The sequence below is a fragment of the Corvus hawaiiensis genome, chromosome 13, assembly GCF_020740725.1.
Source record: "Corvus hawaiiensis isolate bCorHaw1 chromosome 13, bCorHaw1.pri.cur, whole genome shotgun sequence".
NCBI classification, from domain to species: domain Eukaryota; kingdom Metazoa; phylum Chordata; class Aves; order Passeriformes; family Corvidae; genus Corvus; species Corvus hawaiiensis.
The window spans coordinates 15,344,226-15,364,183 of NC_063225.1; the positions used below are offsets into that span (position 1 = coordinate 15,344,226).

The window sequence follows — 19,958 nt, forward strand, 5'->3', positions numbered from 1 at the left end:
ATTACTCATCTATTAGCAGATCTAGTGGTCTTTGTAACTCAAGACAGCACAGCAACCCAGTCAAACCTGGTACCAGTCAGAATGGCCATCCTTACCAGACACAAAAGCTGAGGATTAGAAGGGGAAAAAAAAATCCAACAGAAAAAAAGATATGTTTAGTAACAGTGTTTAATAGAAGATTTCATTCCCAGGAGACAGATTTGGTATGGAGTTGAGTAGCATAGCAGCACTGAAGCAATCTTTCTTCTGCATGAGAACCAAGCAATTCCATCTCCATGCACTCCCCCTGATGTGTTGAAAAGGCATCTCTCAGCTTTCAGAGTATGAGTTTTGAGACCTATTTTAAGATTTGACTAAATCAAAAAAATGCACTTGCCCTTGCACTGGAATAATTTTTTGTAGTAGCTGGTATCAGTGATTCTTGAGAGTAATATCAATTTATTGATGTCATTTCACTCTTGGTGATTGGGAAAAAAAAATTAAATCCTACGTCATGCTAGAACAGAATCTGGTCTGTGCAACACTCATTCTCTTCAGTTAATCCAATAACTCAAGCATACATTACCATTTTGCTGGAGCAGGAAAAGGCAAAGTTAACTAACATTTTTGATCTTCTGATCTTGAAGGGCACACTGGGTGACAGAAAGTTCACCCAAGCACTTTGTTTCTGGGTAGTGGACAAAGGCAGTAACAATGTGGATGGCATTGTGGGAATATTATTTCCTTTATTATTCTTCGCATAAAGATCAGCTGCTTCACTGAACCTGAACAGTGAATGCCAGACACAACTACTCCTTCCAGGAGGTTCTCACAATACTGTTTAGATAGGTGCTGTCCCTATGGAACTTGTGCTTCTCACCACACATTCCCATGTCACATAACATCACTTGGCATTTTGGACTCCAGTGGTCAAATCTAGACCTGCACCCTCACCAGAACACTCATGGTTAGTGTTACAGAACTATTACTTGGGTTGTAATTTGTTTGTTGTTGGTTTTTTTAACATTGAAAATAGGAAAAAGTAAACGTGCCTGCTGTGACCACATTACGAATTCTTAGCTAAATCTAACCTCTGTACTCATGTGAAAGAGTTGTAAATCTTTCTGTGTTACACTTAATTGTCATTAAATTAATAAATAAATCTTACACTAAATCTTCAAGTGTCAGATCCTGTGAACCCGTAACACAAAGGTAGATTATATACACAAGAAAAACTTGAAAGGTCAAGCCTCTCTCGGAGAATGTTTCAGAAATAAAAAAGATTTACTCTTCAAAAATGATCAGGGTTACTGTGCAATTGACTGGGGGAGAGGAACTTATGTAAAGGTTGTAGCTGAGAAGTACATCTGCGAAGAAGTTCTCTCAAAAAGTAAAGGGAATGACAGCAATCTGGAAATAATGAAAGTTGGTGACATACTCAGAAATATTCCTAATATCAATGCACAAAACAAAGTTCAAAAACTCCTTCATTCAATTAATAGAATGGAAATATTCAATCTGCCTTTTAAGTAATAAAGCAGTAACAAATTATTTCTACGTGATTGAATCTTCATTATTAAGCCTGTAACTATGAGGGCTATTTTCTGAAGGAAACTTCATCTTAATTATTCAAACCAGACAACCATCCCAAGATACTCCTCATGCAGCTCCCAGTGGAAGCCCAGGTTGGTATCAGTGGGTGTCTGCATTGCAGAAGTACTACTATTTGAAAATCCTTATCTAGACCGCAAACCTCACATTGGTTATAACTGACGTATTTTGTATACCTTTTTGCCAACTTTCCTCTCCATTTCCTTCTATTTCAAAAGAAAATGATCCCTTCATGCATGAGAATACTTCAGAGTATGCATCTCCAGCAGTATTTCATGTAACCTTGTTATCTGAGAACAATGACACTTTTTCCTTGTCATCCCTACCTACAGGGCTTCTAGTTCTTCCTCTTTGGCTTAGGTGGAAGCACCTATTAATCCCAGAGTTTTCCACACCAGTCTTTGCTCAGCTCTAACTTACTCCTCTTGAAGTGCAAATCACCTTCCTCTGCTGCAGCACATGAATGAAAACAGTAAGTACTGCAACAAAAAAGGAGAGGAATGTCATGTACTCAAATGACTGCATTTACCTACCAGCATCAGAAACAAACAGTTCAATTCATGTACTTTTTTCCAGTTGTGCAAGGCCTTCCTTCTGAAAAATAGTATTGTTAATTAAGGTAAGACTTAAGTTCAGACAAAACTGTGAATTTGAATGAAAGTCCTCTTTTCATGGATGCCATGACAAAGCTTAAGTGGTGCATGTCCAGCTCGGGCAAACAGCACAAGCCTAAAGCACTACACACTTCACCTATCACATGATGCTCTCTTGAGCTGCTTTTCATGCAGTTCTCATGGGTCCTCAGGAAGAAAAAATCTTACATGTAATAAATACTCTTCCCAGTAGACTAAAAGCATTTGCAGCTACTTATAACGAGCATTTGACTCAGTGACTGCAAGTATCTAAAAACCAGTGAATTCTGATCCTACTTTCCATTCTTCCCCTTAACTTGTGAAGCACATGTGACTGAATCAGTGCTTTATTTCCTCCAGTTGTAACAACTACCATTACATCTCTTGCACAAATGTTGCAAGGCTTTAATTGCCTTATAGTAGTGCCAAGAGATACCTCCTAGAAAAAGCTCTTGCTTGCAAGCAGGATGCTCTTCTTTTTGCTTCAAGCAAATATCTCTTCCTTGGGAGGCTTATAATAAGGTATTAGTTTGTATTAATGTAGTGTACTGTTTCACAGGTAATAGAGGTCAATGTATCATACTGATACTGTATTCCATCTTTTCTGAGATGGACGGATTAGTTCTAGAATGGAAGTTCTAAATCTTTCTTTAAAAATCTGACTTACAGAAACGTGTCTGCCTCTTGTATCCTGTACAAATAGGCACAAACATACAACTGTTCACAGGATCATAACAGTTCAGGTTGTTAAGAATGTCAGAGATCTCTTGTCCAACATTCTGCTCAAACCAAGGTCATCAGTGAGCCCTGATCAGTTTGCTGAGGGAATTATCCAGTCTGGTCTTTAAAACCTTCAAGAACAGAGACCACACAACCTCTCTGGGCTACCTGTCTCCATGTATGATTGTCCTTGTCAGTCAAAATATTTTGCTTGCATCCAGTCTGAACCTTTGTTTCAACATATGCCGTTTGTCTCTCATTCTTTGGCACGTGCCACTGCGTTGAGTCTGGCTCCAGTTCCCTGAGGACCTCTTTATAAGAACTGGAAGGCTGCTGTTAGGTTCCCCCAAAGCCTCCCTTTCTGCAGGCTGAGCAAGCCCCACTCCTCATCCTCTGCTCACAGAGCTCAGCCTCCAGCCCCAACCACTTCAGTGGCCTCTGCAGAACCCCAGTTCTTTAATATTGTCCTTGTCCTGGGGGGACCAAAACTGGACACAGGGTTATAAATGTGACCTACTGGGTGCTGAGCAGAAAGGGGAATAATCACTTCCCTTGATCTCCTGGCTGCACTGTTGTTCATACAGACCAAGATGTTCCTGGGTATCTTTGTTGCCAGGGGATGTGGCTGCTTCATGTGCAGTTTACTGTTCACCAGGACCTCTGGGCCTTTTTGGCAGGGCTGTTCCCCAGCCTCTACCACCACAGTGTTTAAAGCATGAAATAAGTGCCTTGTTTATTTAAACACAGATTACAAGGAAAATGGATATAAAAAGTCTGCAAAAGCACCTATATCCTGATGTATTCAAAGGCTACAACCAAGATTTTGTTCTGAATAAAACCAGCATCCTCTCTGTGAGCTGGTAGCTTGGAACAGGTCACTTCCTAATTTCTCTACCCTCAGCACAGGAATATATACTGAAAGATGTTTAAAGCATGGTATTTTCACAAATTATTTCTTAGCAAATATTCTTATCAGAATAGCCGGAGAGATGGTAAAATTATGCTTCTTGAAGTGGTTTCTCATGTTCACAGCCTTAAGCAAAGGTCACTTTTTAAAGACCTAGCTTGTTTAAATTCATGTCCAGTCCCCAACCTGAACTGCCATTAATCAAGTAACTGCACAAAACATGCTTTTAGAGATTCCTCCTTAGAATCGTAATACTTTGACCAAAAGAGCTGAGCACCTATGGCCTTTGCAAGAACACTTTTCTTTTACTATCAGAGGATCAAGAGGGCGCAATAATGTAGTTGCTGATGCATTTTTAAAAATAGCTTCAGATATTTCCAACTGCAGACCTTATCAGAGAATTCAGAAAGTCTGACAATCAAGGTTTATAAGGACAGTTCTGCAGCATGAAATCCCATGAGCCCCAAGTGGACTAAGTACAGTGGCTTTGACTTTAGCAGTTCAGTACTCATAGAACATAAGAAAGTAAAGCTCTTTCATCTTGTCTGTCCCATACGGAGAAGAACTGGGACGATACAGTGATAAATTGCCATCTTATGCTTTAATATAAATGTCAGTCTTTTGCTTTTCAAACACATAACCAGCACATATTGTATTTTAACTTAACTGGCAATAAGGAGTTAAACTAGAATTCCTCCCTTTTAAAGCTATGTTATATTGGAAATACTATGGCTTACACAGAACCACAAAAAACTATGACAGCAGTTGTTTCTCCTTTTCAGTCCTACTCATTAAGTAATGAGGAATTCTTGGGTAACAGGCATAATAGATAAATACCTTTTCTGCAAACCGATTTCCCATCCCCTCCTGGGAGATTATAGGGTGGCCTTGGCCAGGTAATACAACTGAAACACTACTTGCATTTTTCGATCCGGTCACAGTAATTTCAGACTTTTCTTAAACATAACTGCAATGCACATTATCTCTGTACTATGCACATTGTATGCTCTCTTGTCTTTAAATTTCTTTTCTTGTGTGTCCTCACTAGCATGCAACAACCACCAGAACGACACTGAAGATGCAAAGTACGTAAACCTGAAAGCACAGATTGCCAGTTGAGGCAAAATAAGGCAGTCTTTGACTTTCCAAGATGCAGCTCTAAATGCAGTATTCGCTTCCTTTCCCCCACCCCCATCCCTTTTGTTATGGCAATACAAGGCACCACACACATTCAAAAAACTGTTCAGTAAGAGGCAAACAGACCATGCTATAATATCTCATGCTGTTTATCCCAACAAAAATCGGGTATCCTTAACTGAGCAGCCTTTTCCCTCCAGATCTCATGACGAAGGGAACGGGAAAAGAGCGATCAAAGGCTCTGATCCCTTTGCTACAGTGGAGGCATGAAATCAGAACCAAATACAAACTCCGAGCGGTGCTGCATTACAGGAGGGCTCCTCTAGCATTTTTTTTTTCCACTCTTACCAAGACAAATGGACTTAAGCCTCCCGCCCTCACACAAAACGCTGACATGATGCGGATGCTGCACGGCCGGTCCCCGCGCTACCCGGAGCCACCGTCCCAACACTGCGGGGCTGAGGCTGCCGGGCCGAACGCGGAGCTCGAACCGTCCCGGGGGAGCCGAGCGGAGCCGCAGCCCAGACCCGGGGGAGCCGGAGCCGAGCGAAGCCGCAGCCCGGCCCCGGGGGATCGCCGCCGGCTCTCCCTCTCCTGGCGGGGGGCGGTGGCGGCGCCTCCCCGGGCACAGCGGGGACATGCGGGCGTGCGGCAGCCCCCGGTGCCGGAGCCCCGCGCCGCCGATCGCGACCGCGCCGGCCGCTCCGCCATGCCGCAGGGGCTCCCCTTCACTCCGGCTCCCCGTCCGCTTGCGGGCAGCTCGGTTGCCAGGGGATGGGGATGGGGATGGGGATGGGGATGAGGATGGGGTGAGGCGGGGGCAGCCGCTCGCGGGGAGGGCAGCCCCCAGCCCCGATTCGAGGGGAGCACCATCCGTGCTGGCGCGGGGAGGGGGCGCGCCCGGGGGCTCCCTGCTCCCCTGAGGGGACCCGCGGGATGCTGCCGCCCCAACCCGACGGAGCCGCCGGTGCCCGCGACGACCCCAGCCGGCGGTCGGTCGGTCGGCCCCCCGCCCTGCGCCCCCGGTCCTTACCGCGGTGCAGCGGCGGGGCCGGTCCCGGGCAGCGGGGCAGCCGCAGCCGCAGCCGCTCTTTTGTGTGGCTGCTGAGCGCCGCACACCGCGGCGGGCCCGCCCGGGAACCTGCCTGCGCCAGCGCCCGGGAACCTGCATGGCGCATAGCGCCCGCGCCGCCTCACGGCCCCGGGGGGGCGCGGGGGGGCGGCCCCGGGCCCCGCACGGCCCGGGGGCTCGGCGGGACGCACTGACCTGTCCGCGATCCACTCCCACCGAGCGGGAGGGCCGGTTCTGTGCCAGCTTCGTGTGTGCCACACTCGTCACTGGCGCCCAGCGACAGGACGAGGGGCAATGGCCATAAACTGAAACACAAGAAGTTACACCTCAGCATGAGGGAGAACTTGTTCACGCTGAGGGTGGCAGAGCACTGAAAGACCTGCCCGGGGGGACGTGCATTCTGCAGAATGAAGATATTCCGAACCCACCTGGATGCGGTTCCCGTGTCACCTGCTGCAGGTGACCCTGCCTTCCAGCCCAACCGTTCTGTGGTTCAGTGGTTGTGTCCAGACGCAGGCACTGAGGGGAGCAAGCTGCGGCCCCCCCCGGCCGCAGCTCCCCTCCTGAGCGCCTGGAGCAGCGGCTGCTGACAGCGATGCTTGCTGGACGCCTGCATCCCGCTGTGACACTCGGTAGCGTATCCCCAGGGACCTGCTTCGGCGCTGGGCCGGTGCTGAGGGTGTTTTCTGTAAGGTTCAACAGCATTTCTCTGCGAATTACATTCCAGAATGCCGTGTAATCCTGCTAGGTAATGACCTCACCTTTCCCTGTTGCTTGAGGTGCTCCAGGGCAACGAAAATCTTAACACCAAAAGTTTGAACATTACAGCAGGGGATAGGACTGGACTCAGTCACATTCCATCATGCGGCCAGATTTATGAGAACAAATTATGATTTTTGTGCCCTTGTGCAGATAAAGCATAGATCCACCCCTAAAGTTTAAAAATGTAGGATTCAATGTGTACTGTTTAAAAGCTCACTGAAGAGGGTTTCTCCAAGAACATTTCTTAAGGTGAATGATAGCTACAGTTGGTTCCTCAGGCGTTTCATTAGAAGCCACTAGATCTTTCTAGGGCAGCTAGGTGATTGTGGTTTGTATATAAAGAAATACATATCTTAGGGCAATTATGACAGGCTTTGCTCATAATTACGCAAATTTGAGATTGTAGCTAATATTTCTCACAATAGCAAAAGTGAAAAGCTGTCCTAATGTAATTATATTGCATGCCATTCATCTAGATATCAGTGTTTGCTGTAATAGCTGTGTGGTCAACTTGGTGTGCGTTTGTTTGCCCTGGGGTAGCTATACCAAGTGTTAGCATCAAGGCATATTCCAAGTACATGCAAAGGCCCTTCACGGAAACACCATTTTGTGGGGTTTTTTTTAGTCTTGTTTTTAGTTTAGTTGTTAAGATTTTCGTTAAGACTCCCCATTTGCTACTAAGAGGCTATCATCTGTTACAGTTTTCTATGGTGACTTTCCCCATCTGTCCCTTTCTACATCTCAATTACTTGACTGATTTTGGTTTTCTGTTGAAGATAATGAGAACTCAAAACATTACCCAAACCATAATGCATGTATGTTTTACACAGAACTGCAGTGTATGTACAGATATAATCTGTAGATGGGTTGTTTAAACACTTGGCAAATGATGTTTTAATTAATATTATTAATTCTCAAAATTGTTAACTTGATGAAATAGCCTCATATTACATAATTAAGTCTTGCTATCAACATACCAAAAGCAGTATTTCCAGCCCAACAGGGCAGGTGTATTCTTTTTGAAGTTACTGCAGCTGCAAGTATTGTACTACAATTGACCTCTCAAAGACTTCAGGGGTCCCAAAGGGACTGGGATATATTTGTTTAACTTTTTTTAATTTAAGTTTCTAATAAACATTCTCCCTTCACCTCATTTTGGAGACAGTGACTCAGACAGATGGTTATTATAGAAAATTACATACCAAAATGGAAGGTAAAAATAGGGTGCATGATACCAAGTCCAAGAATATACCTCTCTTACTCTTCAGTTTCTGGAAATAATTATTTCCATAAAAGCCAGCCACAGATGAAGAGTTGGATATTCCCCTTATTTAATGCAAATTGTGCATCATCGCATATGCTTTCAGGGTATCTGCAGTTAAAAATTACTTCAGAACTTTAAATCATGTTTAAAACCTGTCTTTATTACTGAAAAAAACCTCAATGTTAAAAATAAGTAAAAATCTGTATTATAGATCTACTTCATAGAAGATTTTAGTACCTATTTGCTATTTTTGTGTTAGCAAAGCATAACAGTTAAAAGGCCACTTTAGATTAGATCTAGAAAAGTCATAAAATGCTTCAAAATGTATCATTACTTTAAAATGTATGAGAACTCTTCCTCATTTGTGAATCTATGCTATAAACTTTGTGGTTAGCAATGCTTTTGAACAATATACAAGACAGTGCAAATAAACAGGTGACATAATTTTATAGATATTTAAGGATTATACAATCACAGGGTACAAACATCCCTCCTTCACAATAAGATAAATATGTATTTCATTAAATGTTCAAAATGCTTTAAAAATGCTTATCAAAGGTGACAGAGTTTGCATTCCTAAGTGGTTGAGGTCTTCCATTATAAAATGTCATCACTGGGTTGATTAATTTATTAATCTCTTGTTAGTTTCCATTTTCATATTAATTAATTGGTTGAACTTGATGATCTTCTTATGCTGTTTGACAGCCTCATAATTTGGCCAACATGGCAACTGCTTTGGTAAAAGAACTGAGTATTGAAACAATTAATTCGGAGTTTTTCTCTTAATTAAGGGTTCTTATATCCAACAAACCCATGTCAGATCACTACAGGAAGAATTCCTTGTACGGACAGAATCAAATGAAGTGCCAAGGATATCATTCAAAGCTCCTACTCTAAGTACCTCAACTAGATAATGTAAACATCTCCATGTTTCATGGTTTTCTACGAGACTTCAGCTTGATATGGTAATAATGAAAGCAACTGAATTCAGAATGAAATTCGGGTGCATTAACTGCACAATAAGCATGACAGGATTGGAGTTTTTGCAGAATTGCAAAACTGTAAGGTTAGCTTTTAAAAAGCATGCAGTTGGTTATTTTCTCAGCTTTTTGAGTTTGCTTCTAGGATTCTCTCATTATAAGGAATGGGATTCATTCTGCAGCCTGTTCTCCTCCTCCCACCTAAGAGCAACTTGAGAGTTGCATAGAGGAAGTAGAAAAAGATATTTTGCATAATTTAATTATGAGCTCCTTAGTTGCCTGAGTAATGTTGATGGAGTCCAGAAAAATGTGTCTTGTCTGCCTTAGGCAGCATAAAATGGGAACATGCTTCAGCTCAGAGGGGGAGATGAGAGACTGGAACAGGGAACTTGCACTTGACAAATGGCACAAGCGTGAGAAAATTTACCAGCAAAATATTAATACTTTGTCTTCTGAGAAGCTTGACATTATCAGAGAAGGTACTGCTGTTTTAAAAAAGCCACCAGACAAAAACCAAAGAAGAATAAACACTGTCAAAGCCTAATTCCCTTCCAAGATAATCAGTTTTGTTCTTCCCAGAAGTTGTATAATGGTGCAACAGGGGTGTATTGTTAAATGTCCCTCCACTGAAAGGAGCAAATCAGAGTTCTCTCTTCCCCCAGTTTCCATCCCTGAATTTACTGTTTTTCTTGATGTTACTACCCTCTTATAATCACGGCAGTGACAACGAGTAAGGCCCATATATCTAAGCCCCATCCAACCCCTTGGTAATTCAGAACAACGACTTGTGAAGGCTGCCTGCCTTAAGGTGAAGGACTACACAGTTTATAGATTCTGTTCCCACTGAAGTCTAAGGGAGTTAAGTTTATGAGTTTATGAACAGGACACTTCTCTCAGTTGTAGCTGTCTTCAGATCCTGTAGCTGTCCAGCTCCCTTGGCTATTCTCCAAGTCTATAGCTCCAGAGGTGGAAATTCTCCTATCCTGTAGCGCACACCCAGACAAGCAAGGGGGTCTGATCCCATCAAATTGTAACAGCTTGTAAGAACATGATGCAGTTTTGGGTATTGACTAATTTGCAGACCTAAACTCTCTTTTGCGGGGCTGGGGGGGGGGGGGGGGGGGGGGCGGTTGGAGGGGGTTGTTGGGTTTTTTTCATAATATCTTGACTTCCACCTTAGGAGTAGTCAGAAGAAAGGTATAAACTCTGAGTGAGATAGGGGCATGACTTAGATACGATGAACAAAATACATCAGCTGACTTAGTGCTAGGCAACCCCACGCCATCAGTCAGGAAAATTGCTGGTTACTAGCTAAAGCATATTATACAAGGTTCTTTCTGCCAATAAGATAGGGAGCACAATCAGCAGGTGGAGCAAGTGTTGTTTACTCAAAAATCTCTGTTCTCTAGTACTACCTCAAACTACTACTCTGAGTGTATTGATAGATGTAATACACAAAAGTCCATCTCCTTCAGACAGGTCAAAGAAATGGAGAATGAACCTAGAGAGGACTGTTTCTGTTGCACCAAACTAAGGGTATTGGGTTTAAAGACTTCTGTTCAATTATCTTAACCAGTGAGGCTTCTAGTATTGGCATTCCTATGCTGGTTTTGCAGAAAAGGTACCTCCTTGTCTTTGACAGAATGAAAAGACAAAAGCAGCTTTGCTCATAGAATGTCTCTCAGAATGGCAGTGATTTGATGAAATGTAGGAACCCTGTGGAAGGCTGTATTTTTCTTAAAAGATGACAGTAGGTGTATTTATTTTGAGTACAAAACTATCTCATTAAAATAAAAAAGTATGGCTTTGTAGAGATTTTTTCAGAAGTAGAATTCATGAGGAAGTGTCAATGTCTTTAAAAACATGTTTAAATCTCAGGTCGACATTATATTTGTATTTTGTTGCAGCAAACATGACACACATTACAAGTAATTCCATTCCATTAAGTAAAAACTCTCCTAGACTAAAATGACCTTACTTCATATCAAACTGAAGGTTCTCACTGTATATGCAGAGATGCAGGAAAATTTAAAATTCAGATTAAGCTAGGAAAGTATGAGTTTTTAAGGCTTAAAAAAACTAGAGAAATAGCAAGTCTTCTATTTCTACAGTTGAAATGTCAAAACAAACCTATAAAAGAAAGTATCAGGAAAAGACTGCTTGGGTAATGTATACCAATAAAGTGAAGTCTGTCCCTAAATAAGTTGACAAAAGTGTGACTGCAGGCTGTGACATCAGCATGCTGGCATGGTCTTTAATGTTAACAACCATGTACAGAAGCAAGACTTATGTGGTGTGTGTTTTCCACTCATTTTGTAAGTGCTTTTGCATAGGAAAACCATATTTGTAAAGTAAGTGAAAAGGTTAATCATTACTTGTTCATGTCTCCCCAAGATATTCTTCTGTAGATAAAGCTTGGGGAAAAAAAAAATTTAAAAAAACCCTAAAAATGAAAAAACTAAAATATCACAAGTGCATTACAGTCTGAAATGTATGTCAGGCAAATAATTTTTCAGGTTCTCATTGCCTGCATATCCACAGAGTTCATAAAACAACTAAAGGATGATTTATGCATGGTAACTTCCTTGGCAGTAATTGTTATGCCAAGAAAAACTTATTTACTGACTGCAGACACCCATACAATAATACATGGATTTTTTTATTGCATGAACCGATCAATCAGTGTGAAGCACAGACGGTGAATGGTGAAAAGAGAAAATACAATGTTTGTTTTTCCTTTCTTTCTAATGAAAATGTCTAAGCTATATTGTTGTCACTGAGAAGTGGGTCTCTACTCTGAAATGTAGAGCAAAATACTGTGGGTTGACCTAGAAACTGTACAGTTTCTGTGGCTACAGAAGTAAAATCATGCTGCAAACAGGCAACAAAACATAAATTACTATGGTACATATGTAACTTAGCACATGTATTGTTTTTAGAATCACAGAGAATTCAAGAAATGCCAACAATATTAATTCTGAAAATCAGATCAGCAACAACAAAAAAAGACCCTAAATCTGTAGCACTATTTCAGTACTCAAAAGCTGTACTTAATCCATGGGAACTACAATGAACTTGTAAAGACTGAATACCACATCAATATTCCCAGCACCAGCTCAGGAACTTCACAACTCTTCTATTCTTTTATTTATGAATATTGCAGCTCAAGCTTGCTCAAGTTCCACAAGGACTCCATGGCAATCTTTAGGGTGAAGAAAAATCACAGGTTTGCCATGTGCACCTATTTTTGGCTCTTCACTCAATATTCGTATCTTTTTTTTCTTCAGTTCTGTCATAGCTGCTTTTATGTCATCAACCTTACAAAAAAGATACAGTTCACACAAATTAACATATTGCACTGTATTATGCAGATTTTACATTTAGGAGCAATAACATAATTCCTCACTGAAATGTTATTCCTAAGTTCTAATATCATTCTGAAAATAAATTAAGTTGTAAAAACATTTTAAAACATCTATTCTTCAAAATAAAAATACTACAGAGTTTGCACTTGTTATTTGAAGATTTTATAAAATACCATTTAAACAGATTGTGCTGTATTTAAGGAATTAATAAACTAAAATCACTCATGCACAAAGCCCATTGATTTTTTTTTTGTTACTTTATAAGGACTCCATAAATAATCTAAACTCTGCATTACTTTTACTAGGAAGATCATATTGCTTTCCAGTTCTCAAAAACTAAAGAAAAATATCTCCCTTTATAATTGCTGACAGAGCACTGACTCATTAAATGCTGGTGAAAAGGGAGGGCAGTGGGCAGAAGGTAAAAGGAAAGTCCCTTTTAGATTCATATATTCTCCTTCTGAATAGGTTAAGGTTCATAAAGTTTCCTAAAAAAAAAAAGCTTGGAATAATCAAAAATATATCCAGAACAGGATGTGGTCTTTCTAATGAACTTAATTATAATAATAGCCATTAATACAGTATTTCAGTACAGTTTCCTACAGAAAAACATAATTAACAAAAACATGCCTATACTGTACAGTGTGATCTGAAGTTCTGATGTCATGTCATCCAATGAAATTTGAATTTTCATAAAACTTAAATGCATTCATTTTTTGAAATAATAATACTAACAGTTTAGAAAATTCAATAGTCAATAATGAATAAAGACCTAGAATTAAAATAATAGCGTTGCTGTTTTTCAAGACTGAGGTGTCTGGACATAATTTGGTGAATAAATTCTCCCGATGCCATTGTAAGGAAGAAGAAAATTCCTGGCTTTAATTCAGAGGAACAGACATCACCTAATTCCTACCCATTCACTGCAGTTTTGTTCATGAATATTCCAAACTCACTACAGCTCTTCCTACACACAACTACCAGTCTGCAAAACAAAAAGGAACGACTGTCAAGTTTTATCTAAACTAGAAAGGCCTCATGTGACGTGTGCCTCTTTCCCCGAGCAGAAAAGCCACAGCAGCTGCTGCTCTTGTCCCGCAGAGATGGCCTGAAGAGGAACCAGGTCTGGGCTCAGCTGCAATGAATTCCTGCCTCCCCAAGGATGAGTGACAGTAAACAATGGAAAGCCTTTGGGTGCATCCATGTTAGGAAAGTACCAGGCTTGGATTGCTCTCTTACTCTACTGTGTCCAGCACAGTTTTCACTGGAGGTATTAAATTGTAACTGGTCAGGAATAATTTAATTTCTTCTTAAAATACTTACCCTTTTTGAAACAAGTTGCCTATCAAAACATCTGTCTAAATTTTCCTTAGTATAAGAGAGAAGAAATTAAGAATATTTTGATAAACTTGTTAGGCTTCTTCTCCGGTATGGAAATGATTTTTACAATTCAGCTTTTTGTAAGAAATTTGTTCATAAAAGGTATTTCCACAAAATATATTTAAAATTTTCAAATGAACAATTGATACTTCCTGACATAAAAGACCAAAAAACAATTTTACTCACATCACTAATCCCATTACTTTTTAATATTACGCTTTGCATAATTATGCTTTAAAGTAATAAAGTTTGCAAGACTCTGCTCTACAAGATATTTAAAACATGAATCATAGGCAGCAGCATGAAGTTTTGCATCAAACATGTACACTAAAACATGAGTATACTAAATAAGATAATGATTTCACCCAGCACCTTTACATTCCCTTGTACTTCCACATCAATTTCTCTTTGATGGCAAGGAAGAACAGGACAGATAAGCACAATGGACAGGCTTTTTTGACTTCGTAAAATCTGAACTATACCATAGCTTAAACCTACAATTCTTTTTCTGCTGTATGTCCTCTTATGTCAGGAAGTTGACACCTATCCAACACTGTTCACAACCTCACCGCTCTGCCACAGTGGCTACTTAGCCCTTTGTTCCCCAGTTCAATCTTTATAGCATAAAAGAGGAAAAAATGATCACATAGCTCACGAAATGGAACTGTGACTTCCAAAACATTAAAAAAGGGCATGTTTAAGACTTCTTCTTATGAAATTTAATTTTTCACAAATATGACAGCCTTATATATTAGTTCTTGACACAGGTCAAGCCTATTAAAATATGCATACTTTAATGTATCTATCTTATTACATGAAATATTATGTTAAGATACCTCAATACAGATATGATGCATTCCTCCAGTCTTGTTTTTTTGCAGGAAGCTTGCAATGGGACTTTTCTCTCCTAAAGGATGTAGAAGTTCCAGCTTGGTATTTCCCAGCTCCACAAAAACAGTGTAGACACCATGTTCAGGAAGAGCAACAGTCTCACTCACCTGGGCTCCTAACACATCTTTATACAAGGACTGAGCTTTCTCCAAATCAGGAACTGCAATTGCCACATGGTTAAGTCGGCCCAGTTTCCACAAACAGCTTGGAATGTTTTGTGAAAAGGGCTTTGATGATGATAGAGTTCGTATTGTTGGAGCTGAGATCTGCAATCTGCTAAGAAGCCCTGAAAAAAAAGTGAACAGCAGTGACACGAAGCTTTTGAGAAAGTATCGGTACCTGCTCTTTCCCCTTCACAGGCCTGCAGAGCTGCCAAGTCATTGGCACACCCTTGTGCAATGCTCAGGGCAGACTGAGAGCAAGGAAAACAGTTACTCTGTAGAACTAACAGTTTAATGAACACTTTTTTCAGACTAAGTAAATATTCAGAAGTATAAAAAAAAAATAAATAAGAACCCAAAGCAGACTTAAATTTGGTGTAAATCCTTACATATGCCTGTTAAAAAGAGGAATACAGGACCAATCATAAAGGTCAACTGTATAATGTGTTTAAAAGTGACTTTTGAATTTTTCAGAGCTTCTTACAAAATAGAGAAAGAAATCAGGATATGCCTACACATCTCGAAATTACAGCAAACAAACAAAAAAACCACGAAGAAACAGAAAGATATAAAATGAGGATAGTTACAAATTAATTACACTAAAAATTAATCTGTCAGAGTACTAGAATCCGGAGGAGTTGGGGGTAGGGAGAGATTGTGACAGTATCAGTTGTTTCTAGCACCAGAATTAGAATTAGATTAAAGGATATATTCATAAAAGCCACATTTTAATTCCATGCCAGCTTGCTTTAGGCCAAGTCAGAGTTCCCAATGCCTCAAGGCCCAAGCTAGAGGCATCTTAGCATTTTGGTAGTCTTTGAGGCATTCTTTGCTTTAAAGTCACAAATGTGCTATTTTTCTAAGAGATTGTGCCAATGATGCACTGAGATTCCGGATGCTTTGCAACACACTGAGGATAGATAGCCTGGCTGGGCTCTTGGTACTTTGTAACGTTAGTAATAGCTGTAATTAATCAGCTTTGCTTCACAGTATGGAACTGAGAACTACCATTCCACAGGAATTCAAGATTCTACAGCCACCAGTTAATTTTTCTTCACAAAGATAACTGATGAGTCCTTAAATCTAAGCCTTTCTGAACATGGTGCTGTGATGGAGAAAGAAATGTTTGCATGTATTTGACACTTAAAATTACAACATGCAATGTGCATATTAGCAAGGACTTAGCATTGTAAAAGTAAGTCTACTCACAACCTTTTGATGATACTAAAACAACATCCTACATTAAATATTTCCAGAAACTTATCCAGTGCTGCAAGTAACTGCCCTGGAGTATTTCTTGCCAGGTTTCACACAGTCAATCCTGTTATCTCCTTCACCACAGCCAGAAGTTCTGGACAATTCTTTCACTTGTTACCTTTAGGCTGTCATACTAGGTATAGGACAGCAACTGCTTTTCAACTTCTTTCATGTTAAAAAAATCCCTTAGAAACTTCTACACAAAGAAAAATTCTTGTTTTTCAAATGTCTGTGGAGAAACTATTTTTTTAGAAACACTCGCCACATCAATGCAGCTGAATCAGGGTGAACCAAGTAATTTCCTGAGGAAAGCAGTACTGTGCAATGCCTATAATGCATCAAGTAACAAACAGGCAGGAACTAGGTGGCATGATTAAAGGCATGGATAATTAACTAGTATAGGGTTTGACAGTTAACCAGAGTAAATAAATGTGTTACAAAAAGTAAGAATCCCCCCAACATCTGCTATGCAGTCTTTTCTGCCCACCTAAGCTTCTACTGAAGTAGTTCAGTTTTGTACTGTAATTTCTTAAGACATGATTCAATTCTTGCTGAAGCAAGAGGTACTTTTCCACTTGGAGGAGGGCACTATTCTCCAAATAAGAAAAATTCTTTGAAAGAGAAGGATCCCTTACTATATAAACTGTTACGTTTTCCAGAGCCTTTTACTGTTTTATTCTTTCTTCCAACTATTATCAGACTGCAGTTCAATAGAAATACCACTACCGTAGATCTTTTTTTCAAGCAGTCTTTACTGCAAGAATTTTCCCATTCTTTTACATCTGACATCTATAATTGTTGCTGCACTTCACCCAGGTCATATGACTACATAGTTATTGTAATTTAATTTGTATTTTTTCTATTTCAAGAAAATTGACACAGACTGTTTGTTATTCAGCTATTTGTGAAGCACTAGAAAAAATAATAGAAAATGCTCTTTCTTCTGGGTTCTGCCCAAGAAATACTTGATTTTCCCAAGAAATACTTGATTTATTGTGGTGTTTCCTGGGAAGACAATAGATAGAAAAAGCGACGTATATTCCTACGATTCTTGTAAAGTCAAAGATACTTAAATGCCCACTCATATAAGCATTTATTCTATGAAGCCTTGTGAATTTATCCTAGCTCTAGTCAGATGCATACAGAATATTAATTTAAATCCATAATTGACTGAGATTAAACAAAAAGCATTTGTGTTTTTCTTGCATTATCTAGATTAGTAACTATATAGATTACTTAGAATTCTAATCTTCTTCTAACCCAATAATCAAAAAATGACCCTGCAGTAAAAAGGAAAGCTTTTCAACAAACTTCAGCTTGAAACCCCATCACTTCCACGCTTCCAGGAAAAAAACACTTGTATTTACATATACATCTCAAAACAGTTCTATAGTATATAACTTTCCTCAGCTGAATTTGAAGAATATTTTTAAATTGATCTATTTGGGGCTTATTCTATTAATGGTTGACTGATCTGCTAGTATTATGCACATCAGAGTTTGAACATACAGTTGCACCAAGTAAGGGTTACATTCTTTAAAAGAGCAGATTATGAAGCAACAAGTCTGAAGTACCCCATAAACTGAGATCCGCATTCCTCAAATGTTTATTCATTGGCTTGTTTGTTGCTTCTTATGTAGAGCAGTGTTCATTGACTTAATCAAGGAAACTAAGGAGTCAAACACAAGCCAAATCCAACTGAACTCAGTCATGTTCTCCATGGGAAGGTTTACAAAAGTGGGTTGCAGTAAGAATCTTGTCACTGGGCACTGCTCTATTGTCAGCTGTTTCAGGTGGAGAAGAACTCCCAAAGCATGGAGAGGATGCTGCCACCATAGGGAATCTGGCACATAGGAGCTGTGTGTTCACTCTCTGGACCAAACAGAGAAAGGGCATAGTGTGGCCTTCTTAAATCCCAGCAATTTCAAGGTGGTATGAGCATCTCAGGAACTCTGGAAGCCAACTGGGCTCACAGTGCTGCTCTGCTCTGTGCTGGAGGGTGCTTTTGGGAATCAGACTCCACAGCTCATGGAAACTGTCTCACTGTGCTGCAGCTCTGGTTCCCTCCATCAAAGTGCAGCAATACAGAGGTCTTTTCACTCCCAGTATTCTAGTGATTGATCATGGACAGCCTTGACCCTCTCATTCACTTTTCTCCTGGTCTGTGGCTACCAAGTAAAATAGTGTGCTATAGGTATTGTGAGTTTAACCTGCCCTACCAGAGTGAGCAGTACAGGTTATTAGCATGAACGGGAAATTAGTTTGAGTTTGACCTCCAAACCGCACCTCAAAAAAGACAAGCTCCTCCTTGCGCCTTGAGTTTGGAGTTTGCTCTCTAAGTTTACCCTATGCCAGCTAATGTCAGTTGTTAATGTGCCCATCAGTTGGATCGGGAGATCTTGGTTTTATTTACAGAAGCGGTAGTTTCGTTTGGCCTGCGAGGCTGTCACGGACAGATCCGCCAGGCCGGAGCAGGCACCGAGACCCGCGGCCGCCCCGTGCCGGCCCCGCCGCGGCCGCCCCCGTTCGTGCCGCCCCTCCCTCAGCCCTTCCCGCCGCCGCCCCGCGCTGCCGCCCCGCGTTACCGGCCGCTCCGCGCCGCAGCACCGCCGCCATCTCACCGCCCGATCGGCCGCGGGGCAGCGCCGCCCTCCCCGGCACCCCTCCGTGCGGGCCTGGCGCCAGCGCGGCGTGTCGACAGCGGTGTGTCACGGCGAGGGGCCGTGCCCGGCAGCACAACGCGCCATTGGACCTGCAGCTCTCGCCTGGCTGCGGGGAGGCGGCCGTGCCCTCCCGAGGGCCGTGCCCTCCGCTGCGGCCGTGGCCGGCACTGCACAGATCTGGGAGAGAACGTGCGACGGAGGCCTGCGGTAGCAAGGGACATTTCCCGAGGCAGTTTTCTGAGCAAATCCCACAGAATCAATTAGGTTGGAAAAGACCTCTGAGATCATCGAGTCCAAACTATGATTGAACATGACCTTGTCACCTAAACCAGAGCTCTAAGTGCCACATCCAGACTTCCCTCAACAACTTCCAGGAATGGTAACTCCACCACCTCCCTGGGCAGCCCATTCCAGTATCTAATCACCCTTTCTGTGAAGAAATTTCTCCTGATGTCCAACCTAAATGTACCCTGGTGCAGCTTGAGGCTATGTCCTATTGTCCTGTTGCTGTTGCCTGGAAGAAGAGACCAACCCTCACCTGGCTACACCCTCCTGGTGTAGGGAGTTCTAGAGGGCAGTAAGGTCATCCCAAGCCTCCTTTCTCCAGGCTGAGGCCCACCTGCTTCCTCAGCTGCTCCTCATCAGACTTGTGTTCCAGTTCCTTTTCCAGTTCTGTTGCCATTCTCTGGACTTGCTCCGGCACCTCAATGTTCTTCCTGAATTGAAGGACCCAGAACTGGACACAGAACTCAAGGTGTGGCCTTACCAGTGCAGAATACAGAGGAAGAATCACTTCCCTGGTCCTGCTGGCTGCACTATATCTGATACAGGCCAGGTTGCCATGGAGCATTGTGCCAGAGAGACTCAGGATAGCGAGGAGGCTGTCTGCTGATGCTGCACTCCCATTGTGTCAGGCATAGCACCCTACGAGTTGCTGAGATATATCCTAAATAGATAAACAGCTTGTGCCACTTCAAATCTGATTACACGTGATTAGTTAAAAGTGCAGATTAATATCAGCGGTCACGATGGATATTTAAAAGTCCCAATATATGACACTTTCAATTTCCAGCCCAGGTTGTGTATCAGGTGTGTTTCTGATGTTCAGTGAATTGCAGGTACAGGTCACACTCATGGCTCTGCTGGCTGGGCCCTGCTCCACACCATGGTTTTTTGA

The 19,958-nt window shown here is 41.5% G+C and overlaps 2 protein-coding genes across 3 annotated transcripts in view; both read right to left on the bottom strand.

The window, feature by feature from the left end:
• The window catches only part of APBA2 (amyloid beta precursor protein binding family A member 2), a 91,000-nt gene extending 84,869 nt beyond the window's left edge, over positions 1-6,131 (bottom strand). For both annotated transcript variants that reach the window (XM_048318308.1, XM_048318307.1), the window contains exon 1: positions 6,020-6,131. The gene's annotated coding sequence lies outside the window, so the exon portion shown is untranslated. The remainder of the gene's footprint in view (positions 1-6,019) is intronic.
• Positions 6,132-8,512: 2,381 nt separating this feature from the next.
• Positions 8,513-18,855, bottom strand: MCEE (methylmalonyl-CoA epimerase). Its single transcript, XM_048317833.1, has 3 exons — positions 18,704-18,855; positions 14,646-14,986; positions 8,513-12,381 (listed from the first exon to the last, which is right to left on the bottom strand). The coding sequence occupies exons 1-3, from the start codon at positions 18,732-18,734 to the stop codon at positions 12,229-12,231; spliced, it is 525 nt and encodes a 174-aa protein (XP_048173790.1). The 5' UTR covers positions 18,735-18,855; the 3' UTR covers positions 8,513-12,228.
• Positions 18,856-19,958: the final 1,103 nt, after the last annotated feature.